The 23,614-nt window shown below is 36.9% G+C and overlaps 1 protein-coding gene across 4 annotated transcripts in view; it reads left to right on the top strand.

Moving 5' to 3' along the window:
- Window positions 1-670: 670 nt before the first annotated feature.
- Window positions 671-23,614, top strand: part of PDE7B (phosphodiesterase 7B) — a 174,711-nt gene continuing 151,767 nt past the window's right edge. For 3 of the 4 annotated variants that reach the window (XM_065680807.1, XM_065680804.1, XM_065680805.1), the window contains exons 1-2: window positions 671-850; window positions 993-1,107. In XM_065680807.1, coding sequence (XP_065536879.1) covers window positions 1,087-1,107 — 21 coding nt within the window. In that variant the 5' untranslated portion in view covers window positions 671-850; window positions 993-1,086. The remainder of the gene's footprint in view (window positions 851-992; window positions 1,108-23,614) is intronic. The other variant, XM_065680808.1, reaches the window with a different exon arrangement.

Below are 23,614 nucleotides of genomic sequence, written 5' to 3'. Positions count from 1 at the left end.
ACCATTGCCTCTTGCCTTTTGACATGGACTTTGGTAAGAAATTAAAGCCTGTGTGGTGGTCCACAGCAGGGTTCATAGGTGAGCACAGCTGGTCTGTGATCTGCCAGTGGAATGGATGGGTTGCCCAGAGCACCAGACCTTAAGGTTGACTGCATCTGTGATGATGGGGTAATGAAAGAAGCTTGCTAATTTGCAGTGTAGCTACTGCTGACTGATAAAGGGATGTGTACAGTAGTCTGTCTTATCTCTTTTGCCAGGTTTACATTGGTGTGACACCACTGAATTTAGAGAAGCAGTTCCTGATTTGCTTCAGGGCAAGGACAGAATCAATCTGATTTTTGCACCACAACCCATACAGATAACCAGCATCTTGGGTATATTTAAGAATACTTCAGTACATATAAGCATATTTATAGCCTTTCCCCATTTTGTGAGGATATTTTGGATCTTTCTGGTACCTCTCATTATAAAATATTTCTAGGCTAAATCCAGGACAGATAAATCATGACTCTGGTTTCTTTTGAGAGGATAGCATGCCTAAATCACTGCCACATTCTTCCCATAGCAGTCGTTCAAAATTAATAGCACATGCAGAGGAAAAACTAAACCCTTTGACGTCACTCCTGAAATGAGGAAACATAAACAGCAAAGGCTTCACTCCACCGAGCTGACAGTGCGGACGCGGATTGGTCTGCTCTCCCGCGCCTGTGGCAGTTGACAGCACCTCCCAGCCCTGCACGGCCTTCGGCTCGCTCGCACAGGCAGGCAGACTGCAGCAAGCTCAGCTCTACCCCAGCCCTGATACAGGCAGAAAAGTGCACTCTCTTGCCGAGTCTTTTTGCTTCTTAAGGTGGTTTTATTGGCTGGGTTGGGGGACTTGGGGAGGTTTTCTTTTCTTTCTTTTTTTGTTTTTCCTTTTCCTTTTCTTTTTTTTTTAATTTTTATTTTTGTTTGCTTTTGTTACTTAATTCTATTCCTAACCCTGGATGCAGTTACTGGATTCTGCAGTACAAGTCTTCATGAACAAGCTGCACCGCTTAGAGATTTCACGGCATTCAAAGGTCACAGAACTGCCAGTATGGTTAAATGTCTTGTTTAATGGTTGAGGTATGTACAGCAAATCTAAAAGAGGCAGCATGATTATTTTTGAAGGGGAACTAAAATTGCGAGGGGGAGAGGGAGCTGATACTATTATTTAGTAGAAAAGATTTTTACTGGTGATTGTTACTACAGCAACCGGTTTTTGAATTTCCTCCCTTTTTCTCTTTATTCAAACTACATGAAAATTTTAACTTATGTTGATTTAACCATTTGATGGCTAAAGAAGATTGCCGAAAGAATCCGTTACTGTAGTCCCTTCTGACCCCACTGAGGAAACTGTGATTGTTTTTTATATATGTTTTCCTACTGCTCTGTGGCAGGAGAGGAGACCTGGGACTTGACTGGCTTGGATGAATGGAGAAGTAAGCAGAAACTCATTCTTATCCTGAGGGGACTGTGAGTTTGTCTGAGAGTTAGAGCAGAGAGAGAAAGAGTTGGAAATAAACAGGTCAAGCAGAAAAGAATATCGGCCTCGTTTTTAGGAGTACATGTATCACATTTTTTTTTTTTTAATTCATGCTTAGGTTGCTTTACTTGGTTTGGGTTCAGAAGTTCAAAATTAAGCAGCAGCCTGCACTTTGACTTGTAAGCATATCCTCAGTGGGAAGGAAAGGAGCTGATTGTCTTGTATCAGCACCAATTTTCAGATAGGTTTTGCTACTATAACAGAGAAAAGTGAGAATTTGCTTGGAAGTTGAATTAATGTAGCCTGATGTCTGTTTGATGGCATATAGGTTCAATTCATATTTGAGGTACTGATCTGCCTTGAATGAGTGTTGCAGCATTACAGTGAACAGTGTGTGCTACAGGAAACGAAAGCAACTGCTAGCATAAAACTAACATTGTTTTCAGAAGTGTGATTCTAAAATACAAAAGGAGGAGTTACTTGTCAGAGCGTGTGGCTCTGTGTGTGTGTTTATGAATGGTCTTTAAAATAATTTCAACACAGCCAACTTCTATTGCTAATTGGATTAATATACTGACAATCTTCCTATTTTCCCAATTTGTGAAATAAGACCTTTTACAGCTCTGTTTGATATGTAGTTGTGGATATAAACCCTCTGCAATTTGAAAATATTTTATTCTAGCTTTAAGAATTATACCTGACAAATCAGTTCATATAACAAGGAACAGAATATGAACCTACTTCCTTCATGTAATGCACCTCAAAGGGTTACAAAAAATAGCTACACTTAGCTGAAGCGTGCTAGCTTAAGGACTGCAAAAATATTAGCTCTGAAATGCAGAGGATGTGATATGTGCTGTGAATGGACAATTGCTATTCTGCAGTGCCTAGTGGGAAAACAAGGACTTTGTGTATTGCAAATGCATAACTGCAGCTCCTCCATTTCCTTTGCTGTATCCTCACTGATGACTGCAGAGACAAAAAGGGCTTGTCACAGATAAACTCTTTAGTGGCCCATCTCTTTGAAGATACTTCAGGATTATTTTTTTTCCCATATCATCTAACAACCCAAAGTCAAGCTTCATTAGTTGAACTGTTATTCTGTAATCTCCATGCCATTCTCTCCTCCTGTGAACTGCTAGCTGTTTTCAAGAACTAAAGCACTGCTTCTCTAACCCCAAGTTTAGAAAGGTTAATATACTATTTGTTAGATGACTAATTAGAAATTTGTCTAAGGGGAAGCCTCAGTCTATAGGGACTATAACCTGTTCTGTAAGGAATGACACTGTAACTACACTAAAATGTCCAAGTTTCCAAAAGACAATCTGTAAGGCATTGTTTTAATAATAATTTCCTAGAACTAAGCTCACTTCTTGTAATAATATTTTTAAGAGAAATATAGTTTTTAAGCTCTATAATCTGCATTTTGCTCTGTGTTTTGTAGCCACTATTACTGGTGATACTGATAGTAAATATGCTAAGTGGACTTCAGCTGAGGAAATGACGCTTTTTTTCTACCTTAGTAAGAAAAGTTTATCTGCTATGCTTTCTCTGAACATTCTCAATTCAGTATTGAGAACAAAATACAATTTAAGGTTGGCCTCTGCAGTGGACGAAACACTGGCATTTCCAGTCATATTGCCTCAAAAAAAAAGTGTGTATTGCAGAAGTTTCATGTGTATGAATGGCTGCTCATTCTGAATTTATTTCTGCAGGGTGGACAAGACTTGTCATGAGAGAAGGTCTAGTGATTCCAGCAGAATAAGGCACATTCTGCTGAGTCTGATCCAGTGTATTGCAGGCCACTTTTTTAAACTGTGAAATGTTTAATTCTGTACACTAGTATATCAATACACCATTATAATAGCAGCTGTTTGCTCCCCTTCCTCCTTGTTTATGTGCTATTTCTTCTGAAACCCAGCCCTCTGCTTGCCCTTACCAGACCTCTAGGTAGGTCATTGAAGCAGACTGATTTTCCAGTGTCTTCATTGCAATTACGGGGTGTAATTGAGACATTCAGTCAGATGTAATTCCTTCTCATTTACCCCATGGTCCTTCTATCAATAGTTAAAGCATATTTTAATGAGGAACAGTCTGAAAGCTGGTATTTTATGATGGTTTTCTTGTAATTTTTCAGTCTCATAGAAAAAAAATTCTCATGTACTGTTAATTTCCTTTATAGGGGCTGTATGAAACAGAAATGCTAGCAATGCATTACTGCCAATAAACTAAAACATAAGGCCTCTTTATTTAACTATAAGAAATATTTAAGTCCTAATCTGTCCTATGATCAAGCTAGGTATATGGCCAAAAGCTCTTGGTACAGTTGGGCTAACAGAAAAACAAGTCATTTGGGGCAGCCAAGAAGACATCCTATGTAAACAAGCATTCTTAGCAACTCGCTATTGTTCATCTTTTCTCTGTTTTCATGCTTGAAATTATTACAGCTTTCTATGTGTTTGTCACAGGGTGAAAGTGAAAAGGACAGCTGGGGTCCTACCAGCTGCCAGAACAAAATTAAGTGTTTTGTAATGAAATGATGGCTCAGTATTCCCCCTCCCACATCCTTCTTGGGTGGAAGATGGGATTCTCTGTGTTGGAATTATAGCATTCATTTTTTCTTGTTCCTCAGCCAGAAAGCAGGGACATCAGGTTTTACACTTTCAGTGAAATGCTGGATTTACATCTAGTGTGAAAATTACACTTTTCAGTCACAAGCTTCAGGATTTTGAACTGATGTTATTAGTGGTTACATCCGGGGGGGGATTGGGCCAGCCTAGTGTCCAAAAGCAGTTTAGTAGTTCTGATACTTTTTCTTTCTCTAGTCAACACAATTTGCATTAATTTAGGCAGCTGAAGATGAGCAATGTTAGCTGAAAAGCTGGGCAACAAAACTGGACACCACATATGCAATCAAACGAGGGTGGATCAAAACCTTTTTCTGTAGTTTCACAGTAAATCAGTGGAAATCAGATAATGTCTCTTTTGACAGTAGTAGGAATTTGTCAGCTCTGAAGTATTAGCTTTTAGTAAATACCGGAGAGTTAGAATGCATTCATTGTGTTAAGGCAATTTAATCAGAGAAATTTAAAATGCAAAGTCAATTTCTCAAATATTTTTTTAGCAAACAAAATTCTTCTAGATCTTACTGAAAATTGTTTAGAGCATTTTTTAATTTAATTTTTACTATTGTTCTTACTACAGTACCATTCCAATAAAATGGCATTAAAAAACAATATTTGAACCTCTGAACTTATAATTTCTCTTTTCCTGTAACAGACTGGGGGATCTGGGAGATGTGTTGCTAGGATTTAAGATGCTCAGATCTGGACTTGTGATAGCTATCTATCTTTTTTAAAACCTTCAATTAAAATTAGAAAATTAACAAATCAAAACCGGATCAAATAGAAGAGAGAGCAGTTCCAGAAGCCAGACTTCAGCAGCAAAAACTAAGTTAAAAGTTTGGGTCAGAGACAATTCTCAAAAAATAAGTCAAATGATTTAGGAGTTTATTTCGCACATACTTAGTAGTGTGGTATCTGCAGTCCATTGATGCTGTAATTTTGATACATGTTTTCACTTGTTGTGTTCTTAGAAAGTGAAGGATCTGTAGCTATCATTTTATTATGTAAACAATGTTGAACTATAGAAATTAAACTAATGAAAGGGCCCTATTGAGTTTGATTTTCTTATTCCATTCTTCTTCCCAGTGGGAGCTGTGAGTGAGGATGGATGAGAACTTAGTTTTAGCTACTTATTTAAGCCACATAGTCTTATGGTGGTCTATGATATGCTTCTGCTAGCTTACTATCCACCCAAATAAGACATCCAGGTTGCCTGAATGGATAAACATAGCTGATGACCTCTCCCTCTTAATAGGTGGGGGTGAGCAGCTAGGATTCTCCCAGTCACACAGAGACAAATTTGTTACAGTTTAGCTAAAGAAGAATTGCATACAGAAACAAACAGCAAGATCTATTTCTCTTTGAGTAGGTTATTTTAAAAACAAGAAACAAATATTTAGAAGATGGTTAGAGAAGTTGTTTTTGTGTGTTTTTTTTTCCTGTAGCTGGTAGGTTTATACTACTTACCCACAAAAATTTCTGGTATGAGAAAACTCACCAACTAATATCTCACTATGGCGTGTGTTAATACTGGCAGTGTAAGGATTTTGAAAGTAGAGCACAGAATATCCTGTCAAATTAAGTTTAGCTAATTGTCACAGAGGCATAAAACACACTTATGGGGCAACTGCAGTCAGGAACTTTATACAGTATTCTACATGGTCACTCATAGCAGTGTCTGATACTAAGCCATTTGTATGTAGGAAAGACATTTTTGGAAAGAATGATCTTTACCTTTCCAAGAATGAAGTGGGAGGTAGGCATGTTTTGTCTGAATATGCAGCAACTCAGCAGTGGCTCAGAAAAATATACATCTGTAAAAGTGAAATTAAGAAACCTCAGCATCAGCTAGAGAACTCCTGGAGGATGATACTGAGCTACCGTGAACAACTTCCTCTCCCTTTGGAAATTGCTCTTTATTCCTTCTGAAGGAAAGGCTGTGTATTCTCATGTTTTCATTATTTTTCTTTCCCCTTACCCAACCTTTTTTCTTATATCACACTTCTTACAGTGCTTGTGAGGACTGGCTAAGGTCTGGGGCTTGTCCTAATGTGGGATGGCAGAGCTACCATTAATGTGGAAGGATTATCATCCCTTGGAGAGAGAGATGATGATTTCTAGGTGGTTGCTATGCTTTAGAAATGAAAACATAGTACTTTCCCAAGAATTCAGCTGTTATCCAAGGGGTGTAGCTACTTTCCCCTTTATGTGCGATGACCTTGGTATAGAATGAGAACTGGGACCTCTGCTTAAGAAGCCCAGAAGACAGCATCTGCCTAATGTTCCTGTAGAAGAGCACCAGTTTCCACAAGAAACCGAGGGTGTAGCAACGCTGTGAGCTTCACTTATGTATGTAGCAGTACACTGAATTGCACTAAATATGGGCAACACCTGATGTATGGTTTTGTGTTTCCCTCAACTTACCACCTTTACTTGGCTTTAAACCTCTGAGAAGGTGAGATAGAATGGGGTCTTGCTGCATACAAGGCTGCCAGAAAGGAGACGACTTCACAGACACCAAGAGAGATGAAAGCAGGTGCATGAGGTCTTCATGGAGAAATCATGCTTTTGGCTTTGTATTAACTGGCAGCCATGTTGAAAAAGGTTACTGCCTCTTTCTTTTCAAAATGTTGGGATATGACTTGGCCCTGTATTACAGGCATTTCTGTTTAGCACATTGCCGTAATATACAATTGTCTATTAATTACGATGTTCAAGTGGCATCAGAATGGACATCATACATTTAATTAGGCAGTATATCTCCAGTTTAATCAATATAGTCATTAGAAGACTGTAAGACAGCCAGGAAAACAATAATTAGTCCTGATTAATAAAGGAGAACTTGCGCACATCAGCAAAGTAGAGGAGGGAGCTTTGCCTGTTCAAGACTTGGGAGACCAGTGAGTTGCTTTATGCTTTAGCAGACCTCAGGACACTGTTATTAAAACAAAACCCAGAATTATTGAAAATGCCTTTGCAATACTAAATAAAGTGGAAAATAATATACCATAGAGAACTACTGTGCTTACGGTACATTATCCAAATTCTGAAATTGTCAATAAAAAATCCCCTTCACTTTCTTAAATTATATGTGCCAGCTAGAAAGGTGAAAAAAGGAATGTGCTTCTTCACCAAGCAAATTCTTCAGGTGCACAGTTGCTTTGTTTTTGTAGGACTGCTTTAAAAAGCAGAATGACTGAAAGATAAAAAGAAGACTCAAATCGGACTGATGCGTGAGAGCGTGAAACGGCGTGGTTCTACTGAGATGAATAGGAGAATTTATGTCTGTGAAAGATAAGACACGCTGAGCTTTCAGATTGCAAAAGCACTCCTCTTCATCAGTTAGATCAAATTTTAGCTTTATTAGCCTTTTGCCACACCTGTATCGTAGCAGTTTTCCACAACTTCCTCTGCATTGTAGTACCTTGGGCTGCTTTTGATAGCTTCACAGAAGCTGCAGTGCGTTCTTCTTCTTTCACGACTCTCCAAACCTCCTTTCTCACAGGAAAAAAAAAAAGTTTATCAGATTTTATTTGAAATCACATCCTCGCGGTTGATTTTTAGCTTATGTGCTAGCGTCTGCAAAAGTGTATACATTTGTAATACAGATTGGGCTGATCTTGCTTGTTTTCGGTATAGACCGTGATCTGTTTCAATGGCACAGCTATGTAAGTGGTAATTTCAAAAGCTAAGGAATAACAGGAAAAGAGTAATTTTGTTTAGGGACCAACATGTACTGCACTATATCACAAGATGTTTTTCATGTAGTAGGGCTGTAACATCCTGCCTCTTCAAACCATGAAACTATATATATAATAATAATATCCACAACTAAAATATAACCTTGGTAATAGCATGGTAACAAAAACCAGTACAACATGAAGATGTTGAATGAAGTTTGTGCTATATATCTTCATCAAAGCTGATAGAATTGGTCAGGCTTTCAAAAAAGCTCAAATTTACATCAGTCTCTAAACAAAATGGCCAGATCTGAAAAATTGCTGTGTATGAGAGCTTGGAATGTTTTCAGTAACCAGCAGCCTGCAGTTAGTGCTCTCCAGAGGGTATGGGAAAAAACATTCAAGTTCCCTCTCTGTTTGTGTGGAGTGCCACTGCTGTGTCCCCCAAAAGGTTGAACACTCTGTTCATGGGGCATTTTCTCCAAATGACACTTCCTCCTGAACAGCTTTTGTTCCAACCAGTTGTTAATTCTGAGAGGAAAGCCTGGATATATTTTGAGAGGAAAAAGAATCTCACTGCTGTTACAGAATTCCCACCTTGCTTGTGAGGACTAAGGAGCATAGAGACTGTTTTGCTTTAGGTGCCTGCTAGTGGGCAGAGGTGACTGAAAGTCTGGTTCTATCTGGTGAGCATTTTGAAAAGTCTGCTGAGATCTTCTTATTTTATAGCACCTGAATTGAAACTCAAAAGGTCCTTGAAGCCTCGAATTTTTAAATCTTTCATCAGTTGCCTTCTCACTTTCCTTGTAATAGATCTAGTGCTACCTTCGTTACTTGTTTTGAAAATAAGAGGGAGGTGGGGGGGGGGAGAGTGGGGGAGGAAGGTGGGGAGGAAAAAACCCAGCACTCCATGCTTCATTTATGTGACAACTATGTAGTCCTGAAGAGGTTATTGCTTCTTGTTAACATTTCCTTGTAGTGGTTACAGTTTTTCATCTGTGTAGCATGCATGCTTTAAAAGAGGCTGGGACCTGCACCACAGATGTATTCTTCTCATTCTTCCCCAAAATTTAGCCCTTTAGGGTTTCTCTATCAGAGTAAGAGAGTGTGGGATTTTGTTTGTTTTTTATTTTCTGCTTAAACATCATAGCAAACATTATTTTAAATTAAATAATATGAGAAAAGGAGGATTATTATGTTTATACATGTCAGCTGGTCAGAAAGCCTCTTGGTGCCCAGCCGCATGTTCATCTGGACCACCTAATGACTGAAGCTTGGTCTCAGTACATAAGAATTTTTAAATTGGTATTCATGGTTTAGTTTAAAACACCTCAAAGCATCACTTGGCTAATCCTTTTTTAACTATCAATCACCACTAATGTGAACAAGCTTGACCTGACTTCTATTGTTTCCTAAGTATTAGTAAAAACTATTTCATGTTTCATAAAAGAATAATGCAAAAAGCACTTAATGTGTTTGGCATTGCACATTTTTATGATAGCTGCTGAAAATTAGTTTGCAAATAAGCCATTCCCTAAAAAAAGTCTCAAAAGGTTCAGGTATTTACAACATAGAAAACAATTAGCAGAGAGGTCTCAGTGCTATGTAACCACTCTTTAACTGTCATCTGTTGACAAGACTTGTCAGTTGACCTTTTGCAGTTCTGATTTTGGGAGAACTTCTAAAGCCTCTGAGCTACTTTCTCAATTTCTAGGAAATCTTTTGAAAAATTATATTAAAGGGGAATTTCTCCTTTTTTACTATTACCCTTATTTTCTCCTGAGAACCCCTGTCTAAAAATTACCTTTTCACCACACTGATTTGTAGGTTCTGGCACAGGAACTAATGCCATTTCTCCTAGTAGCAGACAGAAAATTAGTCACAATCTGATGTTAACAACTTCTTCATTACCTAAACTGTTTTACACTTTATTAAGTTCAACACAAGCAAATCTAATGCCTTTGAACCATCCAGGGGGTTCTTGTCCATGTTGCAGATATACGAGACAATAACTAATTTATAAAGTCACTATTGTAAGTCAGCCTCTGTGGCAAACTAGGATCTGAATTGTCATACCACTGAATTCTGCAGAGAAGTGCCACTTGAGTGCAGCAGAGGGAAAAAATTGGTTTACCTAATTTACATTAAAAAGTCAAATACGAATAACACTGTCAACACAGTTGCTCTTAATGTTCCTGTTAGGCGATTAGATTCAACATATTCTGCCCTCACATTTGACACACTACAGATTTGTCTGTGATGGCAACAAATAATCTGCACTGTAGAGACTTTTAAGGAGATTCTGAGGTATAGGACACTTAGAGATTTTAGCAACAAGGAGATCAGGAAAGCTTTTATGAAGTCAGTCTACCACTTGATGTTTCTATCAAAATCACCAGTGGCAGCCTAATTTTAAGCTCGTCCCTTATATTTCCCTCGTTGCCTTTGAGAGTCAAGTACCTGCTAAGCACACAGGTGGTTTACTAATTAGTCAGGCAGTTTTCCAGCAGTCCCTCGGGGCTGGAAAAGTAGCTCATTGGAAAGTCAGTCATCTAAAGGGAATGGCCTTGGTCTTAGCTATTATTTTCTTTTCACAGTCTTTTTTAAATTCTTTTTTCTTTAGGCAGCAGAAAACCAGTGACCAGCAAATGTACTTATCTTATTACTATGTTTAGGGATAAAGAATTTTATATCTAACTATTTTTCAAAAAATTGAAATATCAAAGGACAGAGAATCTTCTTCTGATTGTGGATAATTACAGCTACACTGTCCTGAACTCTGAGCAGATCCTTACAGGAACCAAATGTATCACCTTAAGGCAGACTGTAAGCAGGCTATAAGGGCAAGGTATACCCTTGGTTATCATGAAACATCAGAAACATTTCTGATTATGATTCATAACAGAGTGAAAAGAAGGCAGGCAAGCAGAAATGGTCTCAGAGACTTTGGATACCAAATAGGAACATGGTATCATATTCGGACTCATACCAGATGAAATGCTAACCTAGGAAAAATTGTATTGAGCTAAGAGATTATTTAAGGCTGTTGCTGTATGCTGCAAAGTCTGTTGCAGCAGAGTATGAAAATGTTGTATGTAGCACATTAGTCAGATCAGTAAGACTCATTTAGGTAAGATAACTATTTCCCACAGATAGAAACTTAGGAAACACAAAAATATTAAAGGATACTTTTTGGAAATTGCTTACCTATCTGTGCCTTTCAAGAGCTGGGAATTCAAGCTTTTGCTACTCCAGATTTTCTAACTGGTAAAATTAGCTGTTATTAATAAAGAAATTATTTGGTGTTTAAATATGATATTTACATCTTCTGTTCTCTGTGTATGGATCTAGTTATTTGACTGCAGAGCAACCAAACATTTGTATAAGCAGTTACGTTGACAGAGCCTTTTATTATGGAAATTTGCCATTTTATAAATCATTTGTTATGGAAAATTGCTCTGTATCCTAGGGGTTTGGAGTTCTTAAACTGAAGATAGAATGACTTCAAACATCTATTTTGCTGCTTTTTTTACTATAAAAATTCAGGGTTCAGTTCACCTACCATATACACACTGAGTACAAACTGTACTTGCCTCCTGCTGAACCCGAAGCACAGACTGGTTTCAGCAGGCAGGGTGGAAACCTTTCATACCCTGGAGCTATGCTCCCCATAGCATGGACTGCCAAATTGTCTGATCCCATGACTCTGCTACATTGCACCTTCACTCAACATCACTGGCCACATCCAAGGCTGCATAACTCCAACCAGAATCTCTCGCAGAGAATCTGTCATCTCTGATTCAAAAGCCCTGGCTCTGCTTTGCATTGTGTGGGAAGGGTGTAGGCAGATGATAGTGAAAGGGGTGAAAGGGTGGAGAAGGAAGAAAGGAGAAAGGGTGGATACAGAGAAATTGCACTGTATCTTGCTATCTTAAATGTCTATAATAATGCGCCTTCATCCAATATCGACTATAAAATTTCTGATATAAAGTCTATTTCACTGCTGTTTCTACTTGTTTCCATCATGTCTTGATCTTTTGACCTCTAGTCTTTCTACACTGGCTGCCCATAGAAATATTTAATCTGTTCAACATCATGGTACTCAGGGCTTTTTGGGTCCAGTTTAACGTAGGTGTCTTTATGATGGATAACCGTGCAATTCTGGTGACACAGGGGCTGTCTCCAGCACTCGGATAAGAATTGTTTGTACAGGAGACATCCCTGCAAAATTTCTAAATGAGCTGCTAAGAAACTGAGGATTATCATATTCCTCAACAGTTCACTTTCCAAGTACAAGATGTATTTCTTACAATTTTCTCAAAGAAATCATCATGAGTTTAAAAGAGAATAATTGAAACAACAAACAATTTATAACAGGTACTGTAATCCTACTTTATGCAGCATCGGAAAATACTCACTCTTGACAATGAGGGATAAAATAGAAAAAAACCTGAGAAGAGTTTTGGAAAATTAAAGATTTGACTTTTAGGAACAAGAAGTAATGAAGATCACTATTGATTTAGTCCAGAACATTTATTAACTTTACTTGTTCACCTTGAGACATCTCATTACATGTGAATATCTGGACTATTCACACATTCTTCAAGAATTTATTATGGCAATTTTACTTAATATGTGAAAGAAAAATCATTATGGCAGTACCTGCAAATACTGTGTTCCACAACAATAATATGGCTGTGCTTTTCTTTTTTTCATGTGGCAAATGGTGATTTTAAATACTCTGAATGGTTTAGATTTCTAACAATGTATTTACTTATGTGAATAGTTTTGCATAGAGGAGTGTTTGAATACTGAGAAAACTCCAGTTTCTCTGCAGGTCTTGACAATAAGAGTTCAGAGTACCAGCTGTTGATTACTTGACTATTTTAACATTTTTAGAAATTCTATAGAATATTTATTCAGTGGTTGTTTTGGAAAACTGAAAATATGTATGTGGATTTGAAATATTTGCATAGCTAAAATATTGTAACAGTATAAAAATTTTAATTATTAATTGTGAGTTATCAAAAACAGATGTAGGAAAAATCTGGATCTAACAGAAACTCACAAGATGAAAAATCAGATCTATGACTGGATGTTTAACCTGTCAAGGTGTCTTCAAACACTGCACAGTACAGAAAATTTAGATATAAAACAAATTCCTTCCTTACACATGCAAGTAGAAGTCTGCTTGGCTTTGTAGTAATCTTCCACTATGGTTGTATATGTTACATAAAGTAGTATTGTTCCCAGTTTTCTTATTCAGTTGATATCTGAGTATGATAACAAGAAAAATCCTGCCTTCCTGTTTTATCAGCCTGACCTTGCTGGTTTATGTGTTTTACGTAAGTTCTGTGTTAATATTCTGGCAAGTAATCTCTACTGCACTTTATTTTGAAGAGCCAAACCATCTAAAGTTCACGTTTTTTTGAGATCTGCCTTGTTCTTGATGTCTTCCCTTGCTCTTTTATTCTGATATAACAAGGTTAACATTGCAGTTATGTAGCCTTCACCATATCTTCCAACAAACATTTGTTCATCAATAAATGATATTGGCAGATTATCTCATCTTCTTGCCACTAACACATCAGCAAATCAGGCTATGCCTCTGTCTAGATTTCAGCTTCTTAATCATTCTGAAGAAATCAGTACAAACTTAAAATAAATTTGCCTGCAGGCACCTGAAATTATTGTAACTAAGGAAATAAATTCTAGAAACTGCAGCAGTTGCTTTGCAATAGTCTCTAATGAAATACATATATTCCTCTCTCTCTGTTACTATAGTCTTTTTGGGTTTGTACTAAATCCTTTGATGGCATTTTTCCCTTTAAGTGATTGCCCTTTGCATCTTCTTGGCATCAAGTTATTTCCAGCAAGTTGTACTCACAGTGCTGGAAGCTGGCCTAAGGAAGCTGCTCTGCCTTGGTGGCATTTGGTGCATGGGAATTCCAGAGTAAGGAGTGGGCAAAGGTTACTGTGTGTTTTACATCACTCTCAGAAATATCAAACTAGACTATTAGTGTTTGACAACAAACAATGCATGAGGCCTCTAGGCTTTGTGGTCTGTCTCATTCTTTATTTTCCCTATTCTTGTACCTCCACTCATACCACGTTGAAATATTACCTGTGAGTTATTCTTGTAATATCACCCAGAGATGTAGGAAGTCTTGATAAAAGATGCAGTTTGACACAGAACATTCTAACTGCTAGGAAACAAACCAAAAGCTCAGTGAGATTTGGGTATTTGTATTCTCAGACTTCTTATTCTCGGACAGGCATTCACTGTTCTAATATCTTTAGAGACTGATTTCAGCCAGGAATAACTCTCACTGTCTGTTCCAAAAGCAGACAAAGCAGCAGCATTTTTTGCACAGCAAAACTTGTCGTTTTTCATAAACAAAAATATCCTATCAAGAAGTAACAAACACACAGAATAAATATGCGTCTGTTGGAAAGGAACTCAGTTTCCACAACTTCATTTTTATAGTGAAGTTCAAATTGTACTTCTGCCTGCTGAAAGTTTAGTCTACAGACCTGTTTAGCTATGTCTTCCGCAGACTTCTGAAGGCTGTTTGTGAACCAAGTGTGCTCCCTGATTTGCCTGCTTTCAGACCATTTCTTGATGAGAAGTCTGACTGGCTATACCTCACAATATTGGTAACAAGTCACCAAGCACGCCAAGTAGCGCATTGCTGATTGCCATTAACCCTTGCTAGCTATCCCTAGGGACTGTTCTGCCCATGATATGGGTGGCTGAGGTCTTCTGATATGCCAGGGTTCTTTATTATGTGTTATATATATTTATGCTGTTATTTATTAGCTGCGTAGCCTAATATTATTGAGAGTGTTTTGTTTGGGTTGTTTTTTTTCCTGGTGAAATAGGTGCTCTACTAGTGAGTTAGGACGGTCAGTTGAAGAGCATTGTTTGCTGAGTAACCTTGGAGATTAACGTTCACTAAAATGATGATGTAGAAAAGAATTAATAAATCAAATTCCAGGGATGAATACCGAAAAACTGAAGTGGTGATCCATCTTAGAACAAATGTAGGAATATGTAGAAAATCAGAGATCACAATCTTAATAGTCTCTACTTTAAAAGAGGAAAAAAAATATGCTGCTTTCATTTCATGACAATATCTGGAAAGGAGTTTGTTCCCTTAAATACAAGGTTTTCTAAAAATTGTGTGGAACTATATGCAAGAAGTAAAGATTTAGAACAAGTATATTAGTATAAAAATAGTGTAATTAAAAGTGCATATATATATTCAAGTCAATACTATTATTAGCTAAACTTACCTTCCAGAGCTACTTAGGGATCATCATATTAAATCTTTATAAATGGATTTGTACTTACAGCAGAAAGATAATTTAGAATGCAAATGCGAATTTTTACATGAATGAACTTAGCAGAACTCTTGTGAAAATGAGCATCACTAGGCACAGGTTCAATACTACAAGAAAAAATTCACTGATCCGTAACATCCTATTCTAGTACAACATGTAGGAAGCCTAAAATGTTGGTTTTCAAGTACAGAGTAAGAAGAGCTTACAAAAATCAGATGTATCTATTATATGTTGTTGCCTTTGGTTTTCTGTGTACACCCTAATCATGTCAAATTAGCATTTCCCACAGCTATTAAGGTACACTGTTTTTCTTAATTCGAATACAGCATCAGGTGGCTATATGGTAGTTAGCAGCAGCTTGCTACAAGACCAGTCCCCAGGGGCCATCTATTTCAAAGATGCAGGGCTTTCCTGTAGTACCTGGGCTCTGCAGAGGGCATGTTGGTCTTGCTTCATTTGCTTCATTATCTTTAAGGTGAGGAAGCTCATCTTACTTTCAACAAACTATTTTTTTCAATATAATGTTCTATTAAGTGAAGGATGGACTGGAAAACTAGCAAAAAAAGAGTATGAATTCCAAGCAATTGTCATCTGAAGGCATATTTACTACTGAAAATGAGGGAGAAGGAACCCGCAATATATTTCTGATGTTTGAAAAAGGTAAGGGTAGTATATTCACATTTGAAAGTATTAATATGTGTTCCACAGGATCAAGAAGAAATTTTTCCATCACCAGCACCAACATGTATGGCATTAAGATATAAGTAGGCATTTTATATCCTTACATGAATAAGTTAAAATTGCCTATTCCTGGCAATCAGACATCTCATTTGTTGTTTTCTTATCTGGTATGGCTTCTCTTGATGCAAAATTATTTCTCTACTGGACAGCTCAATTCTAACACCTAGAACTATTGGTCATATAAACTGATTCTGCTCCTATACCCACCAATAAAAGTCAGACAACAGAAACAATTTGATCAACACTTTCATAAACCAGTGAACCTTTCTACTCTTACAGAATGTGTTTTCCTTTTTTTATATACCAAATTTTGTCTAAATCGTTTCATGATATCATAACAAAGTCTGTCTTTCCTTTAAAATACAAAACTAAAGGCAGACCTTGAAAAACAAGGGAATATCTGTTTTCATTAAATATTTTTTCCTATGTTCTTACTTCCATTCATTTACTTGCATTACAGTTATGCCTGTTTTCTTCTGCCATCTCTACTGTGCTAGCTGCTGCATAATCAAAGCTACACAATACCAGAGAAAGAGACCAGTTTGGTAATTTAATTTGAAACAGCCATCGAGTGTATCAAATGAAAGAGGAGAAGCAATGTAAGCATGCAAAATAAGATTAAATATTTGCAAGGGTTAACTCTTACATAAATTCTCTCACACATCTCAATTTTTATATGTTAAAATGATATAATGAAGTGTGGAACTTTGTCAGACGTCGCATTGTTATCAGTGATTTGCATGTAATCCTTTTTGCTTACTTCACAGCAAAAATATAACAGAAATTACAAGTCTTTTTTGAGGAATTCAAACTTTACCTTCATCTTCACAGACCTCAATTCACAATCTTTAATGATAACTTTTACTGAGATCATTAGAGGTTCACAGTTTATTAACAATTCATGCTATGAAGCCACATCTGGAGCACTGCATCCAGTTCTGGGTTCCCCAGTGTAAGACATACATGGAGCTACTGGAGTGAAGTGCAAAGATGAATAAGAACTTGGAGGACCTGTCATGTGAGGATAGGCTCAGAGAGCTGGGATTGTTCAGCCTGGAGAAGACAAGGCTCGACAAATATCTTACCACCGTATATAAATAGCTAACGGAGAGGTTTAGGAATACATAGCTAAACTATGGACTAGGCAATCTCCATAGGTACCTTCCAGCCTCAACCATGCCATGACCCTGAGAAGCAGACATGAAACATATTAGCTCAGTAGAGTACCAAACCCCGCAGATATCATAGGACTGCCAGCAGGCACCAGCTGTAAATGTAAATGCCAATAATATAATTTAGGAAGAGGAGAGGAGGAACATCCCTCTATTAACAAGTTTTCTTGTTAGTAGGGAGGGCCAAGCTGACAGTGCAGATAATTTAAACTTTATTTCTGTTATGTTTCAGAGTATTTTGAGGGTATTCTGTGATATGGCTGTTGCTGTTTTATTACTTGTATCAAATTCTGTTTCAGTGCATCTTATCCATTAATTCACATTCAATACAGTACCTTTTTGCTAGTGGGCATTCTAGGTTGTCTGTGCTTTGATATTTTTCTGGCACGTCCATTAGTATTCTGTTAGAGTTCAAAAAGAACATGATAGCAAACATTTCAAATCTAACATATGCTTTTATTCAGTATTTATGCCTTTAGAAGATTAACAGGGGCTCAATTTCTTCTGATGTTCCAAATAATTTTACTATAGGTAATTTGAAGGCCTGGCTTTGTTTATGTGTATGCGTGTATGTGCACATGCCCAGGCATTGCTACTTGTATCTCTTCCAAAGGCAGTGAAATCCACAGAGAAACCACATTGTAATTTGCACATCATTTACCTTTACAACTTCTAATTTTTTCTACCATGTCTGCTGCTTGTGTTTGATAGATTTATTCACAAGGGAGAATATTTCTGAACCCATTGATTAATATCTTGTAGTAGAGGGACAGGGTTATTTAAGAGACAGAGAAGCATCAACTGCATGTGTTCTGCTTCAATAGCAAATTTTTTAGTAACTAATAATAAGTTGTAACTTATAATTCAGAGATTTACATCCCTGAAAACTTCTAGGACTCTTAACAAACATGAACTGAAATTTACTATGGGTAATGCAAAAACCCATATATTTCTCAGTTTAGGAATAACCTTAGAAAACCCAGAGGATGTTTTCTCCATCAACAGATAAAGTAGAAAGCCTACATTTGAAGATGAGAAGCAACATGTAATTCTGTGAAACTAATCTCACACAACACGTTCCAGGTCCCTGGTTACAGTTATCTTTAATTAATATTTTAATTAAAAGCTATCAAATTAATGTAATGAGATCTGTAATAAATTTCCTGTGGACTACAACAGATCCAGAATATCACAATAACGATGAGGAACTAGCACAGCAGTAAGAACCAAAACTCCACAGAACTTATTAAACCTCCTGACATGTGCCAGTCTGCCCTGTTTGGTTAATACAATTGCCCATATGATTCATCTTGATCAAGAAAGAGAATGAAAGTTTTTAACATTATTTTACACTCCAGTAATGTGGAGGTCTACATCTATTATCTCAGTGTATCTGAATGAGATTTGTTCTGTTCGCAAGTAAAAATTATTTTTCTATTTAGACACTTTCTCTTTTTTAAGCTGATTGCTATACTGTGCTTAGTCCCATTGTTAGGAGTCTTTTCATTCGACTTCAGTGTGACTAGTCAGCCAAGCAAATTCTTACCAGTATAAGAAATTGAAAATCTGCATGCAGAATTACAAATAGGTCTGTAGAAATCATCAAAATGTGGCATTATGACACATCTTTGTTGTGGCATAGGAGGTTTTGGTATGTATATGATAAAAATGTAGATGATCAGAGGGCTGGAGCACTTCTCCTATGAAGACAGGCTGAGAGAGTTGGCCTTGTTCAGCCTGGAAAAGCAAAGGCTCTGGGGAGACCTTATAGCAGCCTTTCAGTACCTAAAGGGAACTTAAAAGAAATCTTGAGAGGGTCATTTTACAAGGGCCTGTAGTGATAGGACAAGGAGGAATGACTTTAAGATGAGAGAAGGTAGATTTGCAACAGATACTGGGAAGAAGTTCTTTACTGTGAGGGTGAAGAGGCACTGGAATAGGCTGCGCAGAGAAGCTGTGGCTGCGCCACCCCAGAAGTGTTTAAGGCAAGGCTGGATGGGGCTTTGAGCAACCTGGTCTACTGGAAGGTGTCCCTGACTGTGGCAGGGGGGTTTGAACTAGATGATCTTTAAGGTCCCTTCCAACACAAACCATTCTGTGATTCTGTGAAATAGACATACATGAAAATCTGAAGGAAATCACATAGGTGATGAACTGACTGCTTTAGTTCTTAAATTTCATTACAAGATGTAGATAAATTTCATTTGTCACTTCTTGGCCACCTGCTGGCAAGAATTACCTGGGGTTTGGTGTTGAACTTAAGGAGTACTTTTTGTTTGCAGCTGATTAGAAACTGTAAACATATTTCTTTTCTGTTTAGCAATAAAACTGGTTCAACATCTAATATTGTGGAAGCGAATGAGTATGTTTTGATTCATATATTATCTGCTGAAATTTTAATTTAACACAGGCATACATTGGAAGCTCATGACATTGGTATCAGCAGCAATCAAGATTTTTGTTATAAAATTATATGGCATACTTACATTTTCTATCCAAGTTTTTACAGTATGTTTTTAGCAATAGACTATTGGAACTTTCCAACTGTGACTGCATGTTCAAATTATAAAATAATTCATAAATCATAATGCTGTGTTGTTTGTACAAGGTTCCGTGTAAATAGTGTTTCCCGAAATAGTCAATAGATTAGTTGCATCCTGATTTTGTGAAGCATTTCAGTTTGGCAAGCTCAGAATACTTTAAATGTGTTGATCAATCCTCTCAGTACATGTGTATGACAGAAAATTGTTTCTTCATTTTTCGTAGTGCAAATATTAGTTGTTGTAATAATACAGTAGCACAAGCCTGTAGTCACACTAAGCTGGGCAAATTCAGTGAATGTTGATGTCAGATTTGACACTAACAGTGATAGACTTACTAGTTCTTAATGAGCCAGGCTTTTAATACTGGAGCTGTAAAAAGCTTCTAAGTCCTACATAGCATATTTGTGGTCCTTGCACAGCTGTGTTTGTCATCTTGAAGAATCTTTAATTATACTACACTTGTAAGCTCGTACTTGGCTCCTAGTTAGCTCATTGACATAGAGAAATATTATGTAATGGATATGCAGTATAGCAGTATCGCCTTTGTTTGCCAGAGGCAGAAAAACAGTACAGTAACAATGCAATATAGGCAAAATCATTTCATAGTAAGAAAATGGACTTCGTAATTTTCAAGTTAATAATTTTATTGCATTATTCTATGATCTTATTTCTTTAGGGTAAGGCTCTTATTCTCAGCTGCAGTGTTATTTGTAATTTAAGAGCAGATCCAAAGCGCATTAAAATACAAGGGAAATCTCCCTTGACTTCAGTAAACTTTGAATTAAGTCTCTTTTCTGAGCATTTCTCACAGGTTCCTGGTAGGGAAAAAGTGCCTGCTCAATGTTTATTTTGCTTCTTACTAATAGTTGTCATTTGTAAATGACATGTAAATATTGTCATTTACCATATTTGCACAACCTAGTAATAACATTTTATGCTTGGCACACCCATTTCATTTGCCACGTGTGGCTGCATTAACACTGATGGTTGCCACGTAACATATTATATTTCCGTGTAAGAAGTGTAAAGAGTGCCTACAAAAAACATACAAGCCCTTTAGCTACTGTTTGGGCCTATAAGGTCTTACTGGCTTTGTTATACATTCTTTCTTTGGTCACATCTCAATATCACTGTTTATTTGAAGTAAGACATGTAGAAGGAAGGATCACTATTGCTATATCATATGTGCTTGGCAGTGTTTGAAATTTTGCGTGTGTGTTTATACACCTTGCCTTAAACAGGAACTAGAATGTTGTCTAGTAGGGGTTCATGGTCCCACATTTTATCAAAATTAATTATTTCAGCCTCTTGTATTTCTCTGTTTCTGTGTGATTGGGAGTTCCTTGAGAATGTGCATATTTTATACACATTCTCTAGCCATTCAATGTTAACAACAGGGCTGTCACCCTGATATGTGTCCAGACACGTTCAAATATGAGCTAGTACTGTGGATTCTTATTTGGTATAACAAATACTTCTACATGGTTATCAGTATGTGTCAGCTGTCCATGGCTCCATCTCCTTCGTGCTTTCAATAGGTACAACATTTAATAACGTATCCATTTTTTTGATTATATGAAAGCATTCTGACATATTTTCTCTGAGATTTCCATTTGTTGTTCAGCATTGTTACATCATATTTTTCTTGCTGGGCAGGCAAAATACATTTGTCTTCCTGGTTTTCATAGTGAAATCATTGTTCTGCTACTAAATCTCCCATTTCTTAGCTATGTAAGCGGTCAGTTTTTAGTCACCTAATGTGGCTTGTAGCTTTCTGAGACAGGTTAGGTTCAAGGGTATACTGGTCATCTAATCAATAGTATAATGCCATTTGCAAAATCCAAATCAAATCTGAATCCTGCTACTGTTCAAGAAGCATAATTTTCACAGATGACAAATCATGTTCCCTAAATTTGAGCATCCTCTAATATGGTTTTCTCAATTTTAAATGCCTGGGACTTTAATTTCTAAATTACTTGTTTTATTTAGAAATGTGTATGTTAAAAAAAACAAAAACACAAAACCAAACAAAAAATCCCTGTTAATTTCTATTCTAGGATAAAATATTTACATTTCTTAAATGAGGGTCCATCATCTGATTTGGGGCCTAAGAAAGTTACAAATATAAATTTATAATCAACTTCAAAAAATATGTTTGAGGGATTTGTAAAGCTAATTTATATCCCATCTTGAAATCTGCCTTGCTGCCCATTTGCATCTTTATGATACAAAGTAACAATCTCTGCCTAATTTAGGAAGCATAACCCAGGAATGCTGTAGTGGCAGCAGGAACAAAATGATGGTTAATCCTCAGTGCCATCACTTACTTGAAAAATCAGGCAGAGGTCCAGTGGGAAAAAGACAGGAGGTTGTGAAGTTAGATTTTTCTCTGAGTACAGACTCAGAGGACAGTGTGGTGGGTTTTAATTTTGTTTTAACCGAACCAAACTGACCATTGTTTTTTTCTCTTTTAAATCCTTGGTAGTAGACTCTTAACTTTTGTTAACAGAGAAGACATTCCTGCATTTTTAAAGAAAGAAAACAAAATTTAAGAAGCAGTATTCCTATCTGTTATGGATGTGATTCAGCAAGACAGCAATATCCAGGTTTCCAACACAGCCAATAGCATAGCTCCTCGTCTTGCATGGAAATGACTTCCAGACAAAAACTAAAACAATTTTGGGAAAGCTTTGTTGATAGCAGGATCAAAAATGTCAATGGGTCTCTTAGTTCCACAAAGGGAACCTGAAAGTGGACACCTTCAGCTCATAATTCTAGTTTTACTACCTGCAGCTCATAAAGCAACAGGTGCGTCTACATTGCAAAATACCTCCCACACATACATATACACATACACAGTGTTTGCACACCATACCTAATTTTTTCCCTTAATGTGTGGGAATAAATTAGAATCTAAGATCTTACTGTAGGAGAAGTGTGTACTGTTTAGCCTAATGAGGCAAAGATAATATGGTTCCCATAATTTGGTCATACATGTTGCAGACGGAAGAAAGGATACTGCAAAAAGAACCATTTCAGCAAATCCAGGTAGAGTTTTACTGAAATCACAGGGCCTACATGATTCTTTTCACAAGATTATCTTCTTCATATGTTGCTTAGATGTATATATTAATTAGAAAGGAGACTGCATAATTAGAATTGGATGCTATGAGTACTAATGCTTGTGTATCATTGACAAATTGTACATGAAAAAAGCAGCATCTGAAAATACTTGTAGCTAATTTATTATGAACTTGGATGTATGGGATCTTGTCTGCTCTCTGTGCCATCTGAAGAACTGGTCTTGAAACTTCTCAAGGAAAGAGGATTTTCCAATAGCACCTGATTTTTTAAGCTGGAAGCCTTTTGAAAACATATGTTGACATTTTCTCATCAAATTCATTAGTATTTTTTCCAAGAATAAACCAGCATAATTCACTTTTAGTTAGCTAGTTCATCCATTACTGCAATCTAAACACATAATGACTCTAGAGCATAGTTGGATTTTTCACTCTTTCTAGCTATGGTACTCATTACTGAAGTGTACTTACAAATCCAGTGAAGAATCATGTCTCACAGACTACTGTGCTTCTATTTCAACCAAAGAAATTGTTCTCTTCCTCAAATCTGACAGGTTTTTTCTTTAAAATTTTTGTTGTAGCAGTGGGACAAAGTATGTGCAGTCTGCAGTGCTTATTGTAGAACTCTTAATAATATTTTATTAAAGCAGTTTCAGTGCTAGTAGGATGTTCCCTAAAGATCTTCCAATATGAAATTTCTGAAAAAGCAAAGGAAACCCTTTAGAATGAGTGGCACGCAACGCTTCTTCAGATGCCAGAGAAAGCATTTCCTTCTTGATTTTTTAATGCTGTACGTCTGTTTTAAGTAGCCTCTAAACAATGTTGTACATTTAGACTGACTACAGCTTTATGAACTCACCCAGTTCAAAGTAGCAGATCAGAGAAGGTTACTATTGATTTGCAAGATCCTGGCAAGCATAAAT

The sequence above is a fragment of the Lathamus discolor genome, chromosome 5 (genome assembly GCF_037157495.1).
Source record: "Lathamus discolor isolate bLatDis1 chromosome 5, bLatDis1.hap1, whole genome shotgun sequence".
NCBI classification, from domain to species: domain Eukaryota; kingdom Metazoa; phylum Chordata; class Aves; order Psittaciformes; family Psittacidae; genus Lathamus; species Lathamus discolor.
Note: the sequence above shows the minus strand (reverse complement) of the source record. Positions and strands in the feature narration are given on the sequence as shown.